This window comes from Nannospalax galili, unplaced genomic scaffold (assembly GCF_000622305.1).
Source record: "Nannospalax galili isolate Female #2095 unplaced genomic scaffold, S.galili_v1.0 scaffold1188, whole genome shotgun sequence".
Classification (NCBI taxonomy): Eukaryota; Metazoa; Chordata; class Mammalia; order Rodentia; family Spalacidae; genus Nannospalax; species Nannospalax galili.
The window spans coordinates 703,409-726,977 of NW_008358629.1; the positions used below are offsets into that span (position 1 = coordinate 703,409).

Sequence of the window (23,569 nt, forward strand, 5' to 3'; positions counted from 1 at the left end):
CACTAAAATAATGGAACTTTTTTGTGTAGCACATTGTGGCATTTAGAGAGCATTTGTTAATGTTTGCTGAAAAAATTTTTCTTTGTGGTTTGATAATTAAACCCAGCCATACTTTTAAAATATTACACATTTCTTTGAAGATAATTTCCACAGTTTCTAGTTCTGAAACAAAGTAAATTTTAAAAATGCAGCTGACAAATGGTAGAGATGATTTATGGTACTTTGAGAGCATTCTAGGGAGCTTCTTACGTTAATTTGAATGATGCATTCATGGAAATACAGAAGAGAAAACAGACATTAAAGAGAGAATGCTATAAGTTTTTATGGTTGGGTGCAGGCAGATAGAAAAGGTGAGAGCCTTGTCCCTGGAGATGACAGAGTATATACTATAAGGGAAAAAGTGCAGGGATAAGAAACAAGCAGAGGGCTGAAGCCCAGCACTCTTACTTCACACTGAAGTGCATTCTTAGTGCACCCGATAAATAAAGCAAAACAACCTTTTGATATTATTTATGAATTTTACATGAGTCATTATTAATTCACAGTGAAAGTAATATTAATGATGCCTTAGGTGACCTCAAACTCACAAAGTACACCAGCCTAGCATTGAACATATTAAAATCTCATCCATTTTTGGTTTGTTGATTTCTTTTAGCTGTTTTTTGTAGTTTTTTGTAAATTTAGATTTCCAGAGCAGATAATCTCCCCCATCAAGGGCTGCTCTGACCAGCGTATTCTAGTCAATGGGTGTCAGCCATTGCTCAGCTATTCCTTCTAGGATGGCTAAGGTGTAAGGCACTGTAGCACCATACTGAGAAACAGCAGTTTTAAGCTCTTTAATCACCCAGTATTGAAAAAGAGAGTGGTGCCTTACAGGCTCATCCTTATCATCTACTGTTTCTATAACTGGAAAAGCTTGCGGTTTAAATGACTTAGTAAAAGGCTGGATGGGGGAGAGGGAAAGTCCTGGGGTCTGTTTTTTAGTCTTTTTAAAGTGAAAATCAGAGGCCGGGTCCCACACTGACAAGTCATGAAGTTCCTTTAGCAGAGCTTGTTGGTGGCGTTCCAGATCAACGCGCAGCTGCAGACCTTTGATCTCTGTTTCTAAATGATCCATGGGAGGAAAAGCAGGGAAAGTCTCAAGGGCCAGAGGAGCTATGGGCAGTAAGCAAGGAGGAGGTGAATTATGAATGCCAGGAGATTCTGTGAGCGGAGCAATATCATTATCATCGCTCTCAGAACCAGAGGGACATTCTTGGGGTGCTGTGTCTGTATCCATGGTATCTAGCTTTAAGGGGACATTGGATTTCTCACTGTGAGGTGGTCCCTCATCATCACTATGTAGAGAAATGACGTCCACATTTTTAGGTGAGACCTTTGCTACTGTTTGAGAGGGTTTTTCTTTTTAGAATTTTTTCTGTCTGTCTGAGGGTGGTTTCAGTTAGGGCTTCCTTAGTGTCTAATAACTTTAATTAAGTTCCAGTAAGAAAAGGTGGTAACAGGAATTTTTCAGGGCCAAAAACCTTATAAAAGTCTTCTAAAGCATTTCCCACCCTTTTCCATCTCTTAATATCAATAACTCCCTCTTGGGGAAACCAAAGGCAGGTTTCTTTTATGAAATCAAAGAAATGAAATAAGTCTGTAGTTTTAACCTTTACTCCTCATGTCTTTAAAGCCTCATGTAATTGTTTAACATAAAGTTCATGTTGGCTTAATTCTTGCCCCATAATCGGACGTTTTTACTTACTTTTTCAGTTTATGGCGAGGCAGGCTCCCGCAGCAAATCCGAGGAAATATGTGGATGAACGTGTTCCTTTTGATAACGTCGTCTCCCTCACTGGGTCCTCAGTGTCCAGCCCCACACGTTGGGTGCCAGATATCTTGTCCCGCGAGACAGTCATCGTGGGAACCTGGAGAGAGGAGAGGGGAATGAAAGGGACAAGAGACATGAAGAATGGAGACAAGAAAAGCTTTCTGATCAAGTCTCATTTATTGAACATCTACACAAAGCTTTTATAGGGAAGCAGAAGGGAAAGAAGCTAGGTGGGTAAAGACCCTTGCAACAGCAGTAAATTCCAAAGTTAATTGCAAGTTCCAGTAAAGACCGCAGTTTCACAGTTAGATCAGAAGTTACAATAAATTTCTCAGTCACATCACAAAGCCAGATGGTTCCACAAGATGGAGAAGTCTCTCAAGTGTGGTAGAAAAGGTCAGGGCAGGGTCAGGGCAGAAAAACATGTTTTTTACAGTGCCACCTGGTTAGCCTTTAACTGGGTCAATTGTTGATGCCTGCAAACAGCCTGTTTCACAGACAATGGTTGCTGTTTTCTGGGGTGGGGGCCTACGACTCCCCACACTAGACTTTACAAAGGAACAAGCAGTGAATCCGGTTTTCTAGGCCTCTGCATAAGCTACTGGCCTACTAAGTGAAATAATCATGGCCACTTCCACTTATAATCAGATTAAAGGTTTTTTGTGCTTTTCCTAACTGCAAACAAAATGTTGTTTATACATTCTCATTGTGAAAATGACTGTACTCTGTACTATCAAATCACATTTTAGATCTGATATAATCCCCATCAAAATTTCAGTAGCAATCTTTACAAAATTAGAAAAATAATCTTAAAATACACTTGGAAGTTCACAAAGCCAAAGCAATCCTGAGTGAAAAAGAATAATGCTGGAGGCATTGTCATACTTAATTTTTCAAATCATACTACAGAGCTACAGGAACAAAACAGGATGCTTCTGGTACATAAAGCAGTGGAATAGAATAGGTGACAAATATAAACCCACATAGCTATAGTCACCTGATATTTTTTGACAAATTGTCAAAAATATACATAATATACATTGGAGAAAATATGGGCTCTTCAACAAATGGTGCTAGCAAAAGTGTCTATCCAAATGTAGAAGAATGAAACTAGATCCCCATCTCTCACCCAGTAAATGCATTAACTTTCAGTCTATGAAAGACCTTAATGTAAAACTTGAAACTCTGAAACTGTTAGAGGAAAAACTGGAGAAAACATTTCAAGATATAAAATAGGTAAGGACTTTTGGGCTAAGACTAAGTCACTCAGGGAATAAAGCACACAGCTGACAAATGAGATCACATGTAATTAAAATGTTTCTGTATGGCAATCAAAAAAAAATTGAGTGAAGAGACAGTCTACAGAAAAGATAAATTCTTTGCTAATTGTACATCTAAAAGGGACTAATATCTAGAATATACAAAGAATTTTAAAAAAAACTAAATAAGAACTCAACACAACGAATGGCCTAATGAAATGAACATATAGCTAAGCTCTCAAAATGCAATACAAACAACTAATACACATGAAAAAAAATCTTCAACCTCACCAGCCACCAGAGAAATCAAAATTAAAACTATACTGAAATTACTGAAATTTCATTTCACTCCAATCAGAATGGAATGGCAGTCACTATTAAGGAAAGTGAAGGGAATTTAGGCCCATCAAGAAAGCAGGGACAGGCCCCTTTGCGGGGGGAAGGGGGGCTGCTTCTTGTTCACCAGGACTTTGCAATTTTTGCAACTGTTAACTATCTTAAGTGCTGGAATAACTGTTCCAACTGCTAACAGTCCTAACATCCAGAGGAAAAGTCCTACTAGCAGAAAGAAAGGTCCACCCAAGGGAGGGTACCCTGGGAGCCCCAAGGAAGGAGAAGAGGAGGGAATCAGAGGAAGGGAGAGCCTAGGATCCTGCAGAAGGCCAGACCAAGAGCTCTCAGTAGGATTCGCAGGTCTGGGGTCCCCTTATCCTGTTGGGAGCCATTTGCCTCTCTAAATAAAACATGGGTTTTTTTTTTTTTTGCTCTGTTCTCACTCTCTGTGGCTACTGCTTCTCCATTCCTCATGTGTGCAGCTTTCCTGCTCCTTGCATGTATCATTTTCACCCTCTGGTGCTGGCTAGCCACTCCTGCAATCCCCAGGGCCCCAATTTCCTCACTCCTCCTGTTTATCCCTTTAACTTCTCCAGCTAGCCTCTTCTGCATTCCCCATGGCTGTGGGTTCCCTGCTCCTCAGTACTTTGACTTTCTTGGTGGGCCGCTTCTGCAGCTTCCCCACCCTTCCTCCCAGCTATTTCCGTTTCTCCACATTTTGGTCTTCTACTTTTCCCCCAAATCCAGTCCATTGTTTATCCCACAGTATAAACACAGCAGATCCCCTATACAATCACCCCTCACCCAGATCCCCATAACAATTAGGAAAACAACAAATATTGGCAAGAATGTGTGCAAAAAAATGAACATTATGCACTACTGGTGGGAATGCAAATTAATCTGTCCACTATGTAAACCATTATGGAGGATCCTCAAACCAATAAAAATAGATCGGTATATTATACTATATTAGTCCTAGATATTTGACCTAAAGGACTTAAGTTCAACATAGCATAGAGATACTTGAGGATCAATATTTTATAGCACTATTCACAATATCTAAGTTATGGAACCAACCTAGGTGTCCCTCAACAGAGAAACGGATAAACAAAATATTACATATATAATGGGGGGCTGCAAAGATGGCTCACTGGTTAAGAGTACTGGCTGTTCTTACAGAGGACCTGAGTTCAATTCTCAGCACCCAAATGGCAGCTAGCAACCATCTGCAACTCCAGTTTCAGGGGATCCAATGTCCGCTTCTGTCCTCTGTGGGCATTGCACAACACAGGTGCACTTATATGCATGTAGGCAATACACTCATACACATAAAATAAAAATAATAAATAAAAATTTAAAAATATAAAATGGAAATTTCTCAGCAATAAAGAAAAATAAAATGGCGTTATTTGCAGGAAAATACATCCATCTGGAGGGAAACATTATAAATGAATTAAGCCAATCTCATAAAGAGAGATATCACACACTATCTCTCATTTGTAGGGCCTAGATTTTACAAATACACAAAAATCATGTATTCAAACATGATATGAAATGTACAAAAACTCAATAAAATATTTTAAAATAATCAATATACATCTGAAACAGGGTGCCCAATTTTATAGAACAAACACTACTATACATATAGACTGAAATAGGCTCCACTAGCAGTACTAGGCAGAAATTTCAATACCCCACAATCAACACACACACACACACACACACACACACACACACACACAATCAAACAAGTTCCAAGCCACGCTGGGCCATGAAGTGAGACCTTATCTCAAACAACAAATTGTGTGCTAACTATTGGAAAACAGAGAAATGGACAAAATTCTGCACTGAACAGCAATATTCTAAAGCAAAATGACATAAAGAACATGATCAGAATTATTTTAAAAACTGGGATTGAATCAGAAATATGTCTTCTAATAATAAAGTCTAAGACAAGATGGATTTACTTCTGAATTTTGCTATATTAAAATGACTAATACCAACAGTTCTTAAATTATTCCATAGAATTGAAAATGAGGGAATGCCAAGCACATTCTATAAATTCAGCACTACCCTGCTAATAAAACCTGGAAAAAAGGTACAACAAAGAAAACTTAAATCAATATCCTAATGACAATACATACAAATATCCTCAAAAATGATTGTAAGTATAATTCAATAAAACACCAAAAAGTTTATATATGCCATCCTCAAGTGGGCTTCCTTCCAAGGATGCAATAATGCCTAAACTTATGAAAATCAATTAATGTAGTATTTTGCATAAATATAATGAATGACTGAGAGCTGGGGAGATAGTGCTCAGTGGTTAAGAGCACTTGCTGCTCTTGCACAGGAACTGAGTTGGTTCTTAGCACCTACACAGTGGCTCACAGCCATCCATAATTCCAGTTCTAGGGGATCTGATGCTCTCTTCTGGCCTACTTGGGCACTGTACACACATGGTACACTTACATACATGCAGACAAAACACTCATACACATAAATATAAATACATAAATACACAAATTAATTCAATAAAGGATTGAAAGTAACATGATCATTACAGTAAGTATAGGAAAAAATTATAAAATACAACACCTATTTATGATACAGTCCTTTAACAAATCAGACACAGAGTAATACTTAAGACAGATTGTGTAGGGGCTAGAGAGGTGGCTCAGTGGTGAGTAGTGCATGCTGCTCTTAAAAGGGACCAGAGTTCAGTTCCCAGCACCCACATTGAGAGGCTCACAACTGCCTGTAATTCCAGTCCAAAGAATCTAAAGCCTGTAACCTCCAACAGAACCTGCAAACATATTCACATGTTCACACAGACACACATACACATATACATACTTAAATATAATAAAAATAAAATCATTATATTGCATCTGCATTCAGGAATCAGAGGGTAAACAGGAAGTGGAGCCAGGTTATAAAACTTCAAGTCCAATCTCCAGTTATTTACTTCCACCAGAAGTACTCCTAAAGCTCCCACAACTTTCTTTTTTCTTAAATGTTTGATTTTTTTTAATTTTATGTGTATGAATGCGTTGTCTGCCTGTATGTAAGTGCACCAAGCTCCCACAACTTTCTCTTTTTCTAATTTTTTTTTAAATTTTATGTGTATGAATGCATTATCTGCCTGTATGTAAGTGCACCAGTGTTGTGCAATCCACGCAGAGGTCAGAAAAGGGCATCAGAGCCCCTGGAACTGGAGTTACAGACAGTTGTTAGCCGCCACTTGGGTGCTGGGATTTGAACCTGGGTGTATCCGCAAAAGCAATCAGTATTCTTAACCACTGACCCATCTCTCCCAAACTTCCACAACCTTCTTTGTTATTTTTTTAATTTTATGTGTATGAGTGTTCTGTCTACCGGTGTGTAAGAGCACCTGTGTTGTGCAGTGCCCACATAAGACAGATTTAGGAGTCAGATCCCCTGGAACTGGAGTTACAGATGCTTGCTAGCCACCATGTGGGTGCTAGTATTTGAACCCAGGTCTTCTGCGAGAACATCCAGTGTTATTAACCACTGAGGCATCTCTCTAGCCCTCCACAACCTTCTTTTTAAAAAAAATTTTGTGTTATTATTGTGTATGGGCATGCATGTGTGGGTATATGTGTGGAGGTCAGGGGACTCCACAACCTTCTTAAACAGTGTTATCAGTCAGGGACCAAGTGTTTAAGCATGTGAGCCTATAACATATACTTGGCATTCAAACTACAACAAATACTCACCTACCTGTCAGGTAAGATACTTGCACCAATAAAAGAGTAGAATGATTGCTATGGGGACAATCAACTGCTTTTTTACAGGAATTGATGCCTGTTCCATAGGAGAAAATTCATGTCTGGTGTTATAAAACTGATCAGAGGCCCACAGTTAGGGGAGTCACAGGCCCTATCAGGGAATCTACTACATTTATTTTGATAAATGGACCTGTTATCAAAACGCCTTCTATTTATGCACATACTGATGGATAAGTGATACTCTAAGCCTTGATCACAGAAGCTTATTTTTTCGGTGGGTTGCAGTTAATGCAGAGACTCATAACTGATCAAAGAGCTGAAAATAAGTTACTGAGTTCACCTAAACAGAGTATCTATAAGACCCCATCCACCATCTGGAGAACACTTCAGAGGAGACTAGGAAGAATGCAAGAGTCAGAGGATGGGGAGGAATACTGTGAGATGCTGACTTCTGGATATGGCGTGGTTATTGCAGCCATGAATCCACAGTATCTGTGGTTACTTGCACAAAATCTACTCAAAATCAGGCCCATCAATTTTACATGATGAATGAACAAGGTGCTCATGAGGGTCCACTTTTCTTTGAGGAGCTTTGGGCAGGTAATTGGTTGCCAGGGGCTTAGTACATATTTTCCTCAGTGGTATCCACTGGTAAGTTGTCCATGCTAATGCAAGCAAATCTATTTAAACTCAGTGAGTTCAAAACTATGCATGGAAGTAGGAGAGGGACTAGTCGGACAGAAGAAAGGATTCAGCAGGACAGGGAGGAAGACAAGAGAGAATAATGGGAGGCAAATTTGGTAACTATACACTGTCTTCACATGTGAAATTGTGCATAAAAACTCATATTTTATTGCATACGTGTATGACATTGTCCAAAAATATTTTTTAAAACCCCAGCAGCTTTTCTAGGCATCAATAATGAACTTGTACAGAAAGAATTCATCAAAGCAATTCCATAATAATAACCACAAAATGCATAAGAATAAATTTACCTAAGTATATGAAAGACCTCTGTAATGGGTATTACAAAACATTGAAAATACAAATTGAAGGCACTAAATGTTGGACTATCTTTTCATATTTGTGGATTTTAAGAATCAATATTTTTAAAATATCCATATTACCCAAAGTAATCTATAGATTTGTTACAGTATCACTTAAATACCAATGAAATTATTCACAGTCAGAAAAATCCTTAAATTTATATATTCCCAAAGATCCTTATAGCCACAGCAATCTTGAGCAAAAATAGTTAAGCTGGTGGAATCGCAATACCTGATTTCTAGACATAGAAGAGAATCAGAGCAACAAACAGGCACAACTGTGGTATTAAATGTTATATACACCAATAGGAACTACAACCGTACTGAAGTTCCGAAAATTGTGCCTGAGCAATTCTCTCCCTATAGCCCACCCTAAGACTGATTCAATCATATAAGAGACTCATTCTATCAATAATCCCAAGAGTATCCTGAGGTGGGGGTCACTGTCCACTTGTACCTCTAAGAATCCCAGTAAAGACACACATCAAAAGCCTATTTACAGACTAGGGAAGCAGCTCAATGGTAGAGTGCTTGCCTAGCAAGAACATGAGTGTTTGATCACCAACACCACAAGAAAAGTAAGATGTAGCAAAGAAACATAGAACAAGTTGATATTTATAAAATGTACATTTATCTGAAAGTGTTATGTTCTCATTCTCTTCACATCTTGAGAGGTTGCAAACATGGCAGACAGCTAACGTCTCCTTATAGATTAAACCACAAATTATGCCGGATTTAGGTAAGGCTGAATGATGCTTCTATGGCAAATGTTTCAAGATCTGGAAAGTCAACAAATCAATCTGATTTCCCAAATATTAATGATAGGGGGCTGTGGTAGGGGGCTTACCTACCATGCACAAAGCCAAGGTGTACTGGATAGCTTCAGTTGTCAGCTTGATATACCTGGGTACAGGGAACCTCAACTGAGAAACTGTCTTCATTGGACTGGCCCATGGTCATATCTGTGGTGCATTTTCTTGATTGTTGGGAAATTTGTGAGGGCCCAGCCTAATGTGGGTGGTGCCATCCCTGGGCAGGTAGACCTGCGTTATATAAGACAGTGTGATGAGCATGGGCCAGGAGAGCAAGCCAGTAAACAGCATTCCTCCAGTGTCTGTGCTTTAGGTTTCTGCCCTTAGTTTCTGACTTGACTTCCCTTGATGATGAACTGTGCTGTAAGCCAATTAAACCCTTTCCTCCACAAGGTTGTTTTGATCAGTGTGTTTATCATAGCAATAGAAAGTTGACTAAGACAGAAATTGGTACTAGAGAGTAGGCTATTGCTGTAACAGACCTGACCATATGTCTTGGAGGACAGTGGAAATTTTGCCAACTTTGGACTGGAAAATTGCTTGGAGATCAGTAAGCTCTTCAGTGGGGACTTGGAAGACAATTATAAAAGAGGTGTAGACAATGGAGGCCTGATTTCTGAAACTTCAAAGGGAGCCAAGACTATCATGGCTGATTGTATAATATTTTCAATTGAGAGTTTGTAGTTTCTGGTTGGCTGGGGCTGAAGAATCAGCTGTGATTAAAAAGAGATCAGCACCACTGAAGTGAAACCTTTACTGGGACAACTGATGCTGATTAGCTGGGGTTGAAAAATCAGCTGCGACTAACAAGAAACCCGCATCATTGTGGCAAAATCTTCTGGGAAGTATCTCCTGAGGATCAGCACACAGAAGCTGTGGTCCAGAGGGGTCCAGAGGGGTCCGGTGGGGGCCTGCAGCTTAAACTGTTTAGCATTTGGTAATATATGAGTCACCTAAATGGTTCTGGTGTTGAAAGCATGAAGGGGTCATAGAAACAGTCTGAGGCTTTACACCTTAAGAGACCAGGAGAGCCCATTAGTAAAAGTGTACCCTCAGTTTCAGAAAAGATCCCAGCATATTGGAGATGCTAGGATCATGGGACAATGTTCAAGGGTTGTGGCAGGTGTGGAGTGGAGTTGGCTTGAGCTTAAGAGCCAAGTTTTGTGTGTGCTGTGGATGGCAGAGGCAAAGAAGAGGAGCTACTCAAGCCGTTTGGAGCCCAGAAGATCATGAGTGAATCCATGTCTTGAGTTGTCCAGCCTTCCGTTATTTTGCTAGACTTGGTTTTGCTTAAGTGTGCCTGAGTCTTCCCTTTTGAAATAAGTCAGTATGTACCTTGTTTTGGATTTTCCAGACACCCACAGTTCAAAGACTTTTAAGAGACTTTTTACTTTTAAAGTGTTTGGATTTTTAAGGACTGTGGAGCTTTTTAAAGTCGTATGGTTTTATGTTGCAATATTAAGATGAGATCTTGGGGATGAGAAATGGAAAGATTGTGGTTCAAAATGATGTGTTTGTGTGTCAAGTTGACAAGGGTTCAATTGTGCTGGATAACTTCAGTTGCCAACTTGCTACACCTGGGTAGAGGGAACCTCAAGTGAGGAATTGTCTCCATTGGACTGGCCTGTGGCCATGTCTGTGGGGCATTTTCTTGATTATTGAGTGATATGGAAGGGCCCAGCCCACTGTGGGTAGTGCCACCCCTAGGCAGGTAGTCCTGTGTTGTATAATAAAGTAGGCTGAGCATGGGCCAGGGGAGCAAGCCAGTAAGCAACACTCTTCCATGGACTATGCTCCAGGTTCCTGACTTGAGCTCCTGCCTTGGCTTCCCTTGATGAAGGACTGTGCTGTAAGCCAAACAAACCCTTTCCACCCCAAGTTGGTTTTGGTCAGTGTTTTTATCACAGCAACTGAAAGCAGACTAGAACATAAGGGTTTGACAGCCAGTACTGCATAAACTGGGCATGGTGGTACACTCCTGTAATCCTACCACTTAGGAATAGGAGGCAAGAGCATCAGTGTTCAAGATCATCTTCAGTTACATAGCAAGTTTGATGTTAACCTGGGCTACATGAAACACTGTCTTAAAAGTGAAAGAAAAAAAGAAAAACTTCAGTAATGATTTGTTAAGTTTTATATTTTCATCTATACATATTAACATATGGAAATAAAAAAATCATCCTACAATCATCAGAATAATTATTTCATAGAAAAATATTTCAACACCCTAAGTAGGGGATATAGCTCAGCAGCAGAGTGCTTGCCTAACATGCACTACTCAAACCAAAACTTCAAATACCTGTTGCGGAAGACTTCAAGTCCTAATTTTTTATGAAAACACAGTTATTATATACCCAAAGAATTTTACCACAGAGCAGTCATCACTTTTAAGTAAGTAAAGAACTCCTGGAAAATGGCATGAATCCAACACCCCATAATTCACATCATTTCTGTTCTGTTACAGATATACAACTCACATTCTCCAAAGTCAAACTACAAAAAAACATGTTTCTACTTCCAATATATTTAACTGATTCAAACAATACATCTTTTCAAACACAGATATTATAATTATACCTTGTTGGTCTCTAAAATATGTTTAATTCATTTATTTTTATTATATGTGTATGAGTGTTTTGCCTGAATGTGAGTGCACCATATGTGTGCAGTGACCATGGAGGCCAGAAGAGGGCATCCAATCCCCTGGAACTGGAGTGAAGCCAGTTTTTAGCTGCTGTGTAGGTGCTGGGAACCAAACTTGGATCCTCTGCAAGAGCAGCCAGTTCTCTTAACCACAGAGTAATCACTCCAGTCCCTGCTTCTTTCTTTAATTAAAAAAAAGGGGAGTTAGAGAGATGGCTCAGTGGTTAAGAGCACTTACTTTTTTAGCAGAAGACATGAGTTCAGTTCCCAGCATGCACATGGCAGCTAACAACCATCCTTCATGCCAGTACCTAGGGATCCAACACACTCTTCTGGCTCCCATGGTCACTGCATGAATATGGCACACTCACATGCATGCAAAACACTCATACACATAAAATAAAAATAAATTTAAAATGTTTTAAAATAAAATAAAATATTTTAATTTTACTTACCAATTAAAGCTCTAATCCCTGTACTTAAAGAGTTGGAGAAAGAAAAAGAATACAAAAGAGGAGGAGCAGAGTAATGAGAAAGAAAAATGAAACCTCAAAAAAAGTTCTTTCTATATCCCTTTAATGTACCTAAGTCACAGAATACCTGTTTTTTTTACAGCCGTCAAACACTGTCTAAGGAAGTTTTTATTACCAACTCACCTTGAGAGTGGCCCTCTGAACTGGTCTTACATTCCTCCATCTTGCCTGATGTGTTAGGCTTATTTGCCCCATATTCTTCTTCTTTGTGGTCTTTTTGGAATTCATTTTTGTTGGTCTTGGGCATGCTGATGTTATCTGGAATTCGAGAGAAAAGAATAAGAAAATCTCTACAACATATGGTTCTGACTCAAGGACAAGTGGGAAAAGTTCTTCAACTGCCATCATGAGCCATGATGCTCTTTCCAGTTTAGGGCAAAAGGGCTTCTACAGCCTCTAAGAGAAAAAACTCATGTCCTAAACGTGCCTTAAGAAGAGGAACTTGACACCAGTAGAAACTCCTTTACTGAAATCAAAGATTAGCCTTAGACAAACAAAACAAAATCCAAGACCCCAAAATGGCCTGATCAGGACACCTTACTGGCCACACAAAGGAACAAGTCCTCCTGGGTTTTAATTAACTTTTGTTGGTCCCAGAATACTCACTTCCTCTTAAATTTTTGTTTCAGATCCCCCTAAACTCATAAAACAGGATACACCCACACAAAGAGCCCTAAGTACCCGACCCCTTTACTTCTTTCTGGTCCTTGGTCTTTCCTGGCCTGGTGGCGGCTGCTTCTGATGCTGATACTCGTCAGGCTTCCCAGCCAGCGGTCTGGAACATACCACAGCAGTCAGGGAGAGGGGAGAACATCAGGGAACAGTTGGAGGAAACCATTGTGAAGTTGAGGTTCATGCGGCACACACCCCCCACTCATGATGTTGTGTGAAAGACTTCAAAATGTGTCACAAAGGTTTGTGGGCATCCGGGGTAAAAAGGTGGTGGTTATCTCACATCCAGAGTGCCCTGATAACCAAGGTTGACAGACAGGAAGTCAAGATCACATGATTATGTGATAGAAACAAGAGGCAGAGAATTCCTGTGGGAGCCCTTCAGTCTTTTCTTTAGAATTAATCTCTAGCTCTGTTTGTCCCCTAAAAGCAAGAAACTGTTCAAAGTTTTAAGTTCCTCTCCCAGAAAAAAATACACCAATGAACTATTTAAGAAGGCATATAATAGCTTTTGTTCAAGACTCCCTTTCTCACTGGCCACCATTGATCATAATACTGAAAGACAGCTGGAGAGATGGCTCAGCAGTTAAATGTGTTGCTCTTCCACAGAGAACACAAATTCAATTCCCAATACCCCTGTCAGGCAGCTCACAACCATCTATAATTACAGCTTCATAGGTTCAGAAAACTCAGGCCTCCGGGAGCACTAGTACTCATGTATACATACACATATTCATGATTAAAAATAAATCTTTAAAAATTAATAATAGCTGGGCATAGTGGTGCATGCCTTTAATCCCAGCACTCAGGAGGCAGAGGCAGGCAGATCCTTGTAAGTTCAAGGCCAGCCTGGTTTACATAGTGAGTTCAGGTTAGCTGGAACTACAGGGAGACCCTGTCTCAAAAAGACAAAAAATAATAATAATAAAAAGGGTTGGAGAGATGGATTAGCTGTTAAGAGTACTGGCTGCTTTTGCAGCGACCCAGATTCAGTTCCCAGCACCCACATGGCAGCTAACAACAGTCCTAACTCCAGTTCCAGGGGATCCAATGCCCTAATCTGACCTCCATGGCCATTGTACAACACAGATGGACTTACATACATGTACACAATACACTCATACACATAAAATAAAAATAATACATAAAATTTCAATAAAATATGTCTTCCAAATTTTTGAAGCTAAGTAGTAACACATCCTTTCATTAAACCCTTCAGCAAGCTCATGTAGGATGACATGGTCTGTCAAGATAATGGACACTCCATCTCATGTTGCTCTTCTCTCAAAGTTAAGATCCTTTCTAAACCTTCATAATGGATGGAGTTAGGCATAGGGGCACATGCCTGTAATCCCAGGATTTGGGAAGCTGATACAAGAGAATCACCATGAGTTTGAGATCAGTATAGGCTACATGATGAGACCATGCACCAAGAAAAAAAATAATGCATGACATATGATTTATCAGAGATACTCTATCATTTGATAGTGCTTCTCCTTAGTGAAATAGTATGCTAAGTGAATATTACAATAAAACATAAAAAGAAAACTACCTAATTTTTAAATTATTATTTTTTTATGTGTATGAGTGTATTGCCTGCATGTATGTGAGTGCACTCGTGCCATGCAACGCTGCAGAGGTCAGAAGAAGGCATCAGATTCCCCTGGAACTGGAGTTAAGGACAGTTCATAGCTGTCATATGGGTGCTGGGAATTGAACTCGGGTCCTCTGCAAGAGTAATCAGTGCTCTTAACCACTGAGCCATCTCTCCAGCCCCAACTACCTAATTTTTAAAGTAAGTTATAAAGCATTTCTTTCAAATATTTTATAAAATATAAGAATTTTGTTAATTATTAAAGATACACTTGTATTTGTATTTGTATTAATGTAAGCTAACTCCAAATCTTTCAATAATTTTTTTTGCCTTAGAAGGAAGAATATTAATATGCCCATTAATTTCCTTCATTCCTTGGCACACTTTTCTCTCCCATTCTTGGTACATATAGAACACTTTGAAATGCCGTTTAAGAGAATGTCAAGCCGAAAGCCTGAAAGACGTGTTTCACTTAGACTCAACGGTGTGACCTGTTACCATTTGTCAAATGCTATCATATGTATACTACTCCAAAAAAAGAAAGTTATCAGAACAATCAATCCTAACAATAAGGCATAAGAGAGAGCGTATTAAAAGAGAAAAATTACAAACCTACCAAAAGAAATCTATAGATTACAGGCAATACCGTTCAAAATCCTCCATGATTTTCTTCACGGAGCTAGAAAAAAAAATCTCAAAATTCATATGGAATCATAAAAGACCCTGCATATCCAAAGCAGTCTTGGGAAAAAAGAACAATGCTGGGGGGAATCATCATAACAAATCTCAAACTATTTTACAGAGCTATAATCATAAAAGAGCCTGGCACTGGCACAAGAACAGACATGTAGAACAATGGAACACAATTGAAGACCAAAATATGAATGCATGCAATTTCAGCCAACTGATATTTGACAAAGAGGCCAAGAACACACACTGGAGGAAAGACAGCCTCTTCAACAAATGATGCTGACAAAGCTAGACATCCACCTGTAGAAGCATGGAAGTGGACCTTTGTCTTTCACTGCACAAAAGTCAACTCCAAATGGAGCAAATACCTCAATATAAAACCCAAAACTCAGAAACTGCTGGAAGAAAACATAGGAAGTATTCTCCAAGATATAGGCCTAGGAAAGAACTGCCTAAATCAGACATCAGTTGCTCACACATTAATGTCAACAATCAACAAGTGGAACCTCATTAAACTCAAAAGTTTCTGTATAACAAAAGAAATAAGAACATAAAGAGAAAACCCACTGAGTGGAAGAAAATCTTTATCTGCTAGACAACCAACAGAGGATTAATACCCAAAATATACAAAGAACTAAAAAAAAGAAAGAAAAGAAAAAAGAAAATTAATGACTCAATAAAAAGATGGACGAAAGACCTGAACAGAGAGTTCTCAAATGCAGAAATAATAAGGACTAAGAAACAGCTTAAAAAGTGCTCAATATCCTTAGAAATTAGAGAAGTGCAGATCAAAATCACTTTACGATTTCATCTTACCCCAGTCAGATTGGCTAAGATCAAGAGAAGAAAAGATACCAAATGCTGGTGAGGATGTGGAGAAAAGGTAATTAATGCTCAGTCACTGCTGGTGGGAATGCAAAGTAGTGCAACCACTATGTAAAGCAGTGTGGAGAACTCTTAAAAAAACTAAAAAAATGTATCTAGCATAAGATCCAGTTATACCACTCCTTGGCATATACACAAAGGACTCATCCTACTATAGAGATAACTGTACATCCATGTTAGTTGATGTTTTTTCAGAATAGCTAAGAAATGGAAACTACCTGAATGTCCCTCACCTGACAAATGGATAATGAAAAATGTGGTACATTTACAAAATGGAGTTCTACGCAGAGGTATGGAAAGATGAAATTATGAAATTTACAGCTAAATGGATAGAACTAGAAACTATTATACTAAGTGAAATAACACAGACTCAGAAAAGCAAGCAACATGTTCTCCATCATTTGTGAATCTTAGCACCAATCCTGTATAGTTGAGTATATATCCTGATGTAACAGCAGGGGCCAGGAAAATGGAAAGGAAGCATCGAGGTAAAGGGAAAGAAACAGCTTCAGGGGAATAGTAGGAAATAGATGGTACCAAGGAGGGGATGGGGAAAATGGGTGTATTCAACTGGGAAGGGAAGAAAATACAAGGAACCATGAAGGTAAAGGGGGCAGATATTATCAAGGGGAAAATGGGGGAAATGGGGGTGTTTAAACCGGGGAGTGAGCAAGGAAGTTAGACATACAGAGAGAGAGAAAGACAGAGAGAGATGGAGGAGAAAGAGGAGGGAGGGAGAGGAGAAGAGAGGGGAGGGGAGGGGAGGAGAGGAGAAGAGAGGAGAGGAGAGGAGAGGACATCATGTGAGTTTGTGTATCCAAATGTAACTGAAGTCATAAGTGTGCATCATCTCTCTTAACAGAGAGGAGAGGAGAGGAGATAAATAAAGAAAGCCTGGGTGGCATACAAATCCAGAGGGAAATGTATGAGCTCAAAACCACTGAAAAATACACATACAATAGCTGAACATGAGTGCATGTGTATACCTGAACACTATATAACACAGAACACAGTACCAGACAGGAGAAACCTCCCTTTGAGTTGTTGGTCAGGGAAATCCAGGATACTCCCAAAATACCTCAGGCTATTGCCACAGCCCTTGATTTACACCCAGAACTTGAAGGTAAGACCCTATTTCTGAAAGCAGGACATATTTCGGACACAGAACGTGGAACAGTGGAGCTGGAACTGACATGGAAGCCTTTTCCCTGAAGACTAGCTCTCACAGTTCTAGAGGATACTTTGCAAGCTTGTAAGGAAGAAAATCAATGGTCCAACCTACCTCTAAAGCCTAATAACCACAATGACAGGCAAAGCAAATTAACTCTGTTGGTGTATAGAGGCACTTTTATCTTGGGGGTAATCAACAGTTGTCTAAATGGACTTAAAGCCCTCTCAGTGGAGGGAACTCATGTATGTCACTGTAAATATAGCCAAATTCACATGGAGAGAGAGGTCATATATCCTAGAGAAAACACCCTGGCAAATCTTTAGACAAATGAAATTTCATACTGTATGGTATATATAGATTTAAAGTCATGTAAATCATACACCATTCACCAAAGAAGCTGCTTCTTACAACAGATGGAGTCTACTACAGAGTTCCACAACTGGTAGCACACAGAAACTGTATGTCTGAGAGATGCCCAGCCCTAAATGACACATCTACAGTGTAAAGTCTACACCTATGGCTCATGGAACATAGCAGAAGAGGAGGTAGATGGAATACTAATATATCCTTCAGCTCTCACCAGTGAAACTTCCTCACATAAGGGTGTGATGCACACAGAAGGCCACAACTGACTAAGATTTAGAGAATAAGAGACTGTAGAGTACATGTCCCTGGATATAACTCCTAAATTAAACCTCACCCACACACAGCTCAGAGACTACTATGGAAGAGGGGGTAGAAAAATTTACAAGAGCCAGGTTTGGTACATGAACATAAGGAAACAGAGGCTTTCAGGCCACTGGGAACTTGCTCATATGAACTTACAACAATGGTGACAGCATGCACAAGTACCAGGCCAACTTAATCAGACAAAAACACAGCATAGAGCAAGGGTACTGGGCAGCAGGCCCCAAAACTAGCTGAGGAACTACTGGCAACTGATTACTGCTGGGTGAGGGAGAGTAGATCTTTAAGGAAGTGGCTCTAGGAAGTATGATGAGACTTCAGTGGATGAACTTGAACCAAGGAACATCTAGGGGCAAATGTGTGATTGCATAGGACTTAACACATATAACAGAATGCATGAAATCAGGTGGAGAGGAAATAGAGGGTACAAATGGGGGAGGGGTTCTAAATTTGATTAGGATCTATTATATGAAATACACTAAAATTCAGGCCTTTAGCATGCATAAAGAGTGGTTTTAAATATGATCTTACATTTATTAAAATTTTCAGTAACTTTTGCAAAAGCCATACTTTATGATTAACAAAATTTAAATTGATACCTCCAATTAACTCTTCTGAAAATCATAATATGATGTTGAGAAATATTCTAGACTGTTATTGAAATCCTTGGAAAACACAAAATTTTGACAATAAGAATATTCTACCTTAATGTTTTATCATTGAAATGTGTAAGTATGTAAACTTCAATATTTTCACATATACTGCCTTTTTTGCCTAGTCATAGTCACATTATTTAATAAATATTGTAGAAATTGAAAAGAAAAGGGCAAATTTAACAGAGGCTTCCAGCATTACCCAATTTAAGAGGAGTACTGAAAGGGGATAATATAGTTAACGCAAAAAAAAAAAAAGGACAAGGCTGGCAAGATGGTTCAACAGGTAAGGTGCCTCAAACCAAAGTACATGATCCGAAGTGTATTCCTGGGATGCACATGGTGGAAGGAAAGAACCAAATTTCACATGTTGCCCTCTGACTCCCACATGTGCACCATGACACATGTGCCCATATACATATGCCTATGCATGCACACACATGTATACATACAATAAATAAATGCAAGTTAACAGTTTTTAAAAATTAAATGTGTTGGGAATGGTAACACATACCTGCAATGTCAGCACTTGGAAGAAAAAAGCAGGAGGATCAGTCAGAGTTGGAGGCCAGCCTACTCTACATAGTGAGTTTGGGGTCAGTCAGGTCTACACAGCAAGGACCTTGTCACATAAAACTAAACAAAAATATTTCATGTTACAAAGAAGCATTTGATCTGGCCCGCTCAAAGATCTTAAATTATGGATTTGAAACTGCTTCTGTTTGACCAGATAAAGGAAAAGAGTCCAGATAAAAATAATGGTCACTGGGTCTGGAGAGATGGCTCAGCAGTTAAGAACACTGAATGTTCTTGCAGAAGACCTGGGTTCGAATCCCAGCACCCACATGGCAACTAACAACTGTCTGTAACTCTGGTTCCAGGGGATCCTGTGGCTGCCATGGGCGGCGGCCACTCCTCTGTTTGCATGGGCACTGTGACCGCTCCTCAGCTTGCCCTGGGATGAGGCCGCTCTTCTGCTCGCCCAGTACTGCCTCTGATGGTTGCTGCTTCTGCCCAGTCCCGGACCCCAAGACTGGTGAGGAGACTGTATCAGCAGAGCCCCGCATTCAGACACAAGAGACCAGGTTCAGTGACACAGATCTAGTTTCTTGCAGGAAGGCACAAGCTTATATAGAGGTAGCGGTCCAATCATAGCACAGCGAGTAGGATACCTTATTAGCATAACAGGCTTAGCATCCTATCACAGTATAGAGGGCCAGAAGCCTCATTAGCATAATGGGTTTTAGATTACAAAGCCTGGTTTCCTGGAAACCACATGAACCTGACTGTTGCAATATCTAAGTGCTGCATTTTGGAATTCCAAGGGTGGTAATTAGGGAGTGGCAAGCTCTAGGCATCAGTCTCATGATCTGCCAATAGGAGCCAATGTCACAAGGCGTTCCTTGTGGCAGCAGCCCGTTGCCTTTGGCCTGCTGTCTGGCTTTCATTAAGACTTTCAGCCTAGGTTCAAGCCTGTCTCCCACATCTCCCCCTTTTTCTTTTAAAAAGCCAATTATAGGTTGGTAAGGGCAAGGAACAGTAGGTCATTGTTTGTAGAGGTATGTTTGTCTTTTGGATCATTTAAATTTGAGGGGATCAGATGTTGAGATGGGACAACTGCTCTATAGACTTTGCTTGTGAGGTGAGATGTTTAAGGTCACCCCAGGTTATCAGGTGTGCCATTGGAGATGGTCGCTTTTGTGGTCTGCGACACCGGGTTTGTCTCTCAGTGGTTGAGAGGTGTGTCACTTCCTCCAGGGTCAGGGCTGCCATCTCCAGGGTCGGTGGTTGTGGAAGGGGGGTTTCTGTAGCAGACAACTCTTAATATTTCGGGCTGGGAGCCAAGTGGGGGCTGGAACATTATCTGGAAAGACACAAGCATAGCCTCGCCCTTGTGTTAATAATAGGTGTGGGCCTTTCCATTTCCCTATGAGAGGGTCCCTCCATCTCACCATGGGGGTGGGAGTGGGCTGAGTGAATGCCCTCCAATGCTTTATTGCTGGTGAGAGGCCATTGGCCTTGTAGCAGGGGCCTCACTTAAAGCCAACATAAGATGGCGGTGGATGGCCACCACCCTGTAATGGTGGAGCAGAAGCTGACTTGACTTTCTATTTTTCATCAAGGGGGCCAAGAAACCCTAGTTCCTCATCTTTTGCATCTTTAGCAACATCCATTGCTCCTGTTTCAGAGCAAGGATCTGTTAATTTCACTTTGGCCAGGAATGCCTGGGACAAGCCCCCCCACCATCCTGCTGTTTTACTTGTTTATCTATTTTTGGGGGGAAGATATCATCCTGTTCAGGGGCATCAGGGGGAACTCCCCGAAGCGAGGCCAGAATGGCAGCCACAATGGGGTAGAACGGCCCAGATAATGGACACCCCTCCCTGACTTCTCTCTTTCTGGCCAGGAATAGCACACAAGCCCATTGCTCCAGATCCCAGCAGCAGGAATCAGTAAACCAGGGAGAAAGAGCTGGCACTTCATCTAATACCTTAGTTACATCCTTCCGTTACCCTAATTTGCCTACTCCTGAGGAGAGAAACCAACGTGATGGCACAGGGGCTGACAGCAGCTGGATGACTGTTCCTCATTCTGGAGGTCATTCACCCTGCAAGACGTACCCAGAAGGACTTAGGAGCCATTCAGGAAGATGACTGGTGGAGACAGGAATGACATGGCAAGCCAAAGACTGCGAGCCAGAAGAGGAAGCACAGGAGAACGAAAGTGGCGAGAACCCACGGACACATCACTGGCAGAGGGGGCACTAGATGCCCAAAGTGTTAACAGCCCAAGTGTACAGCCTCGTGGGGTCGGGCTTTGCATGCCCCACATTAAGTGAGTGTTGCAGCCCCACGTTGGCCGTCAGTGTGACCACCGCTCCTCCGTTCATATGGGCGCTGCTCCTTCATTTTCATGGGCACCATGGCCACTCTTCAGCTCGCCCTGGGATGAGGCTGCTCTTCTGCTTGCCCAGTGCTGCCTCCAATCATTGCTGCTTCTGCCTGGTCCCAGACCCCAGGGCTGGTGAGGAGACTGTGTCAGTGGAGCCGCACTCAGACACAGGAGACCATGTTCAGTGACACAGATCTAGTTTCTTGCAGGAAGGCACAAGCTTATATAGGGGTAGTAGTCCAATCATAGCACAGCGAAGTAGGATACCTTATTAGCATAACAGGCTTAGTGTCCTATCACAGTATAGCGAGCCAGATGCCTCATTAGCATAATGAATTTCAGATTACAGAGCCTGGATTCCTGGAAAACACATGAACCTGACTGTTGCAATATCTAAGTGTTGCAATTTGGAATTCCAAGGGTGGTAATTAGGGAGTGGCAAGCTCTAGGCATCAGTTTCGTGATCTGCCAATGGGAGCCAATGTCACAAGGTGTTCCTTGTGGCTCCAGCAGTTGGGCTGTTGTCTCAGGCCTGCTGTATGGCTGTCATTAAGACTTTTACCCTAGGCTCAGGCCTGTCTCCCACAGGATCCAACTGTCTCTTGTGTCCTCCACAGGCATTGCACGACAAGGGTGTGCTTACCTACATGCAGGCAATACACGCATACTCATCAAATAAATAAATTAATTTAAAAAGTAATGAGCATTATTCCTATGAGAAAAGAGCTGACCAACATCAGGAACAGAGAGGAACTTACTAGCTAGTACAGAATATCTCAGTTCTGTAGCAGTGGAGGGGCCTGGAAAAAAATCTGAGGCTTTTCACCCTGAGAGGCCAGGAGAACCTATTGGTGAAGGTGCACCCTCAGTTTCAGAGGAGACCCCATCATTTTGGAGATGCCAGGAACAAGGCACGACCACCAAGGGATATGGCAGGTATGGAGTAGAGTTGGCTTGAACCTAAGAGACAAGCTATGTGTGCTGTAGATGGCAGAACCAGAGAAGCAAAGCTGCATAAGTCTTTGGGAACCCAGAAGATCATGAGTGAATCCCATATGTCCAGCCTTGAGATATATGCTGGACTTTGAAATAAGACAGTACTTACCTTTTGGGGGGGATTGTACAGAAGCCCACAGTTAAAAGACTTTGAACTTTTAAAGTGTTTGAATTTTTTTAAAGATTGTTGGACTTTTAATGTTGTACTGGTTTATGTTGTAATATTAAAATGAGATCTTGGGGATGAGAAATGGAAAGATTGTGGTTCAAAATGATGTGTTTGTGTGTCAAGTTGACAAGGGTTCAATTGTGCTGGATAACTTCAGTTGCCAACTTGCTACACCTGGGTAGAGGGAACCTCAATTGAGGAATTGTCTCCATTGGACTGGCCTGTGGCCATGTCTGTGGGGCATTTTCTTGATTATTGAGTGATATGGAAGGGCCCAGCCCACTGTGGGTAGTGCCACCCCTAGGCAGGTAGTCCTGTGTTGTAAAATAAAGCAGGTTGAGCATGGGCCAGGGGAGCAAGCCAGTAAGCAGCCCTCCTCCATGGACTATGCTCCAGGTTCCTGACTTGAGCTCCTGCATTGGCTTCCCTTGACGAAGGACTGTGCTGTAAGCCAAACAAACCCTTTCCACCCCAAGTTGGTTTTGGTCAGTGTTTTTATCACAGCAATAGAAAACTAACTAAAACACTTAGTATCTCCAGGAGAAAAAAAAATTCACAGCAAATGGTAAATTATTTTGTTATTATCTCTCATAATATTAAAATATAAAATAAATACATGCTAAAATTATTAAGACTTTTCCAATCTTTTGTTTTGCCTTTCCACAGTTAATATATTTTTTTTAATAGCATAATTTGGGACTGGAGAGTTGGCTCAGCAGTTAAGAGCACTGGCTGCTCTTGCAGAGGACCCAGGTTCAATTCCCAGAACCCAGATGGCAGCTAAGAACCGTCTGTAACTCCAGTTCCAGGGGAATCCAAAGCCCTCTTCTGACCTCTCAGGGCATTGCACGATAGGGTTGGACTGACATACATGCAAGCAATACACTTACATATGTAAAATAAAAATAATAATAAATAAAATATTTTAAAAGTGGCATAATGTTATGATTTTTGATACTTAAAATTCCT

At 40.7% G+C, this 23,569-nt stretch overlaps 1 protein-coding gene across 1 annotated transcript in view; it reads left to right on the top strand.

The window, feature by feature from the left end:
• Positions 1–1,349: 1,349 nt before the first annotated feature.
• The window catches only part of LOC103724751 (nuclear RNA export factor 5-like), a 69,304-nt gene continuing 47,084 nt past the window's right edge, over positions 1,350–23,569 (top strand). The window contains exon 1 of the mRNA XM_029558063.1: positions 1,350–1,368. Within this exon, the coding sequence (XP_029413923.1) occupies positions 1,350–1,368 (19 nt within the window). The remainder of the gene's footprint in view (positions 1,369–23,569) is intronic.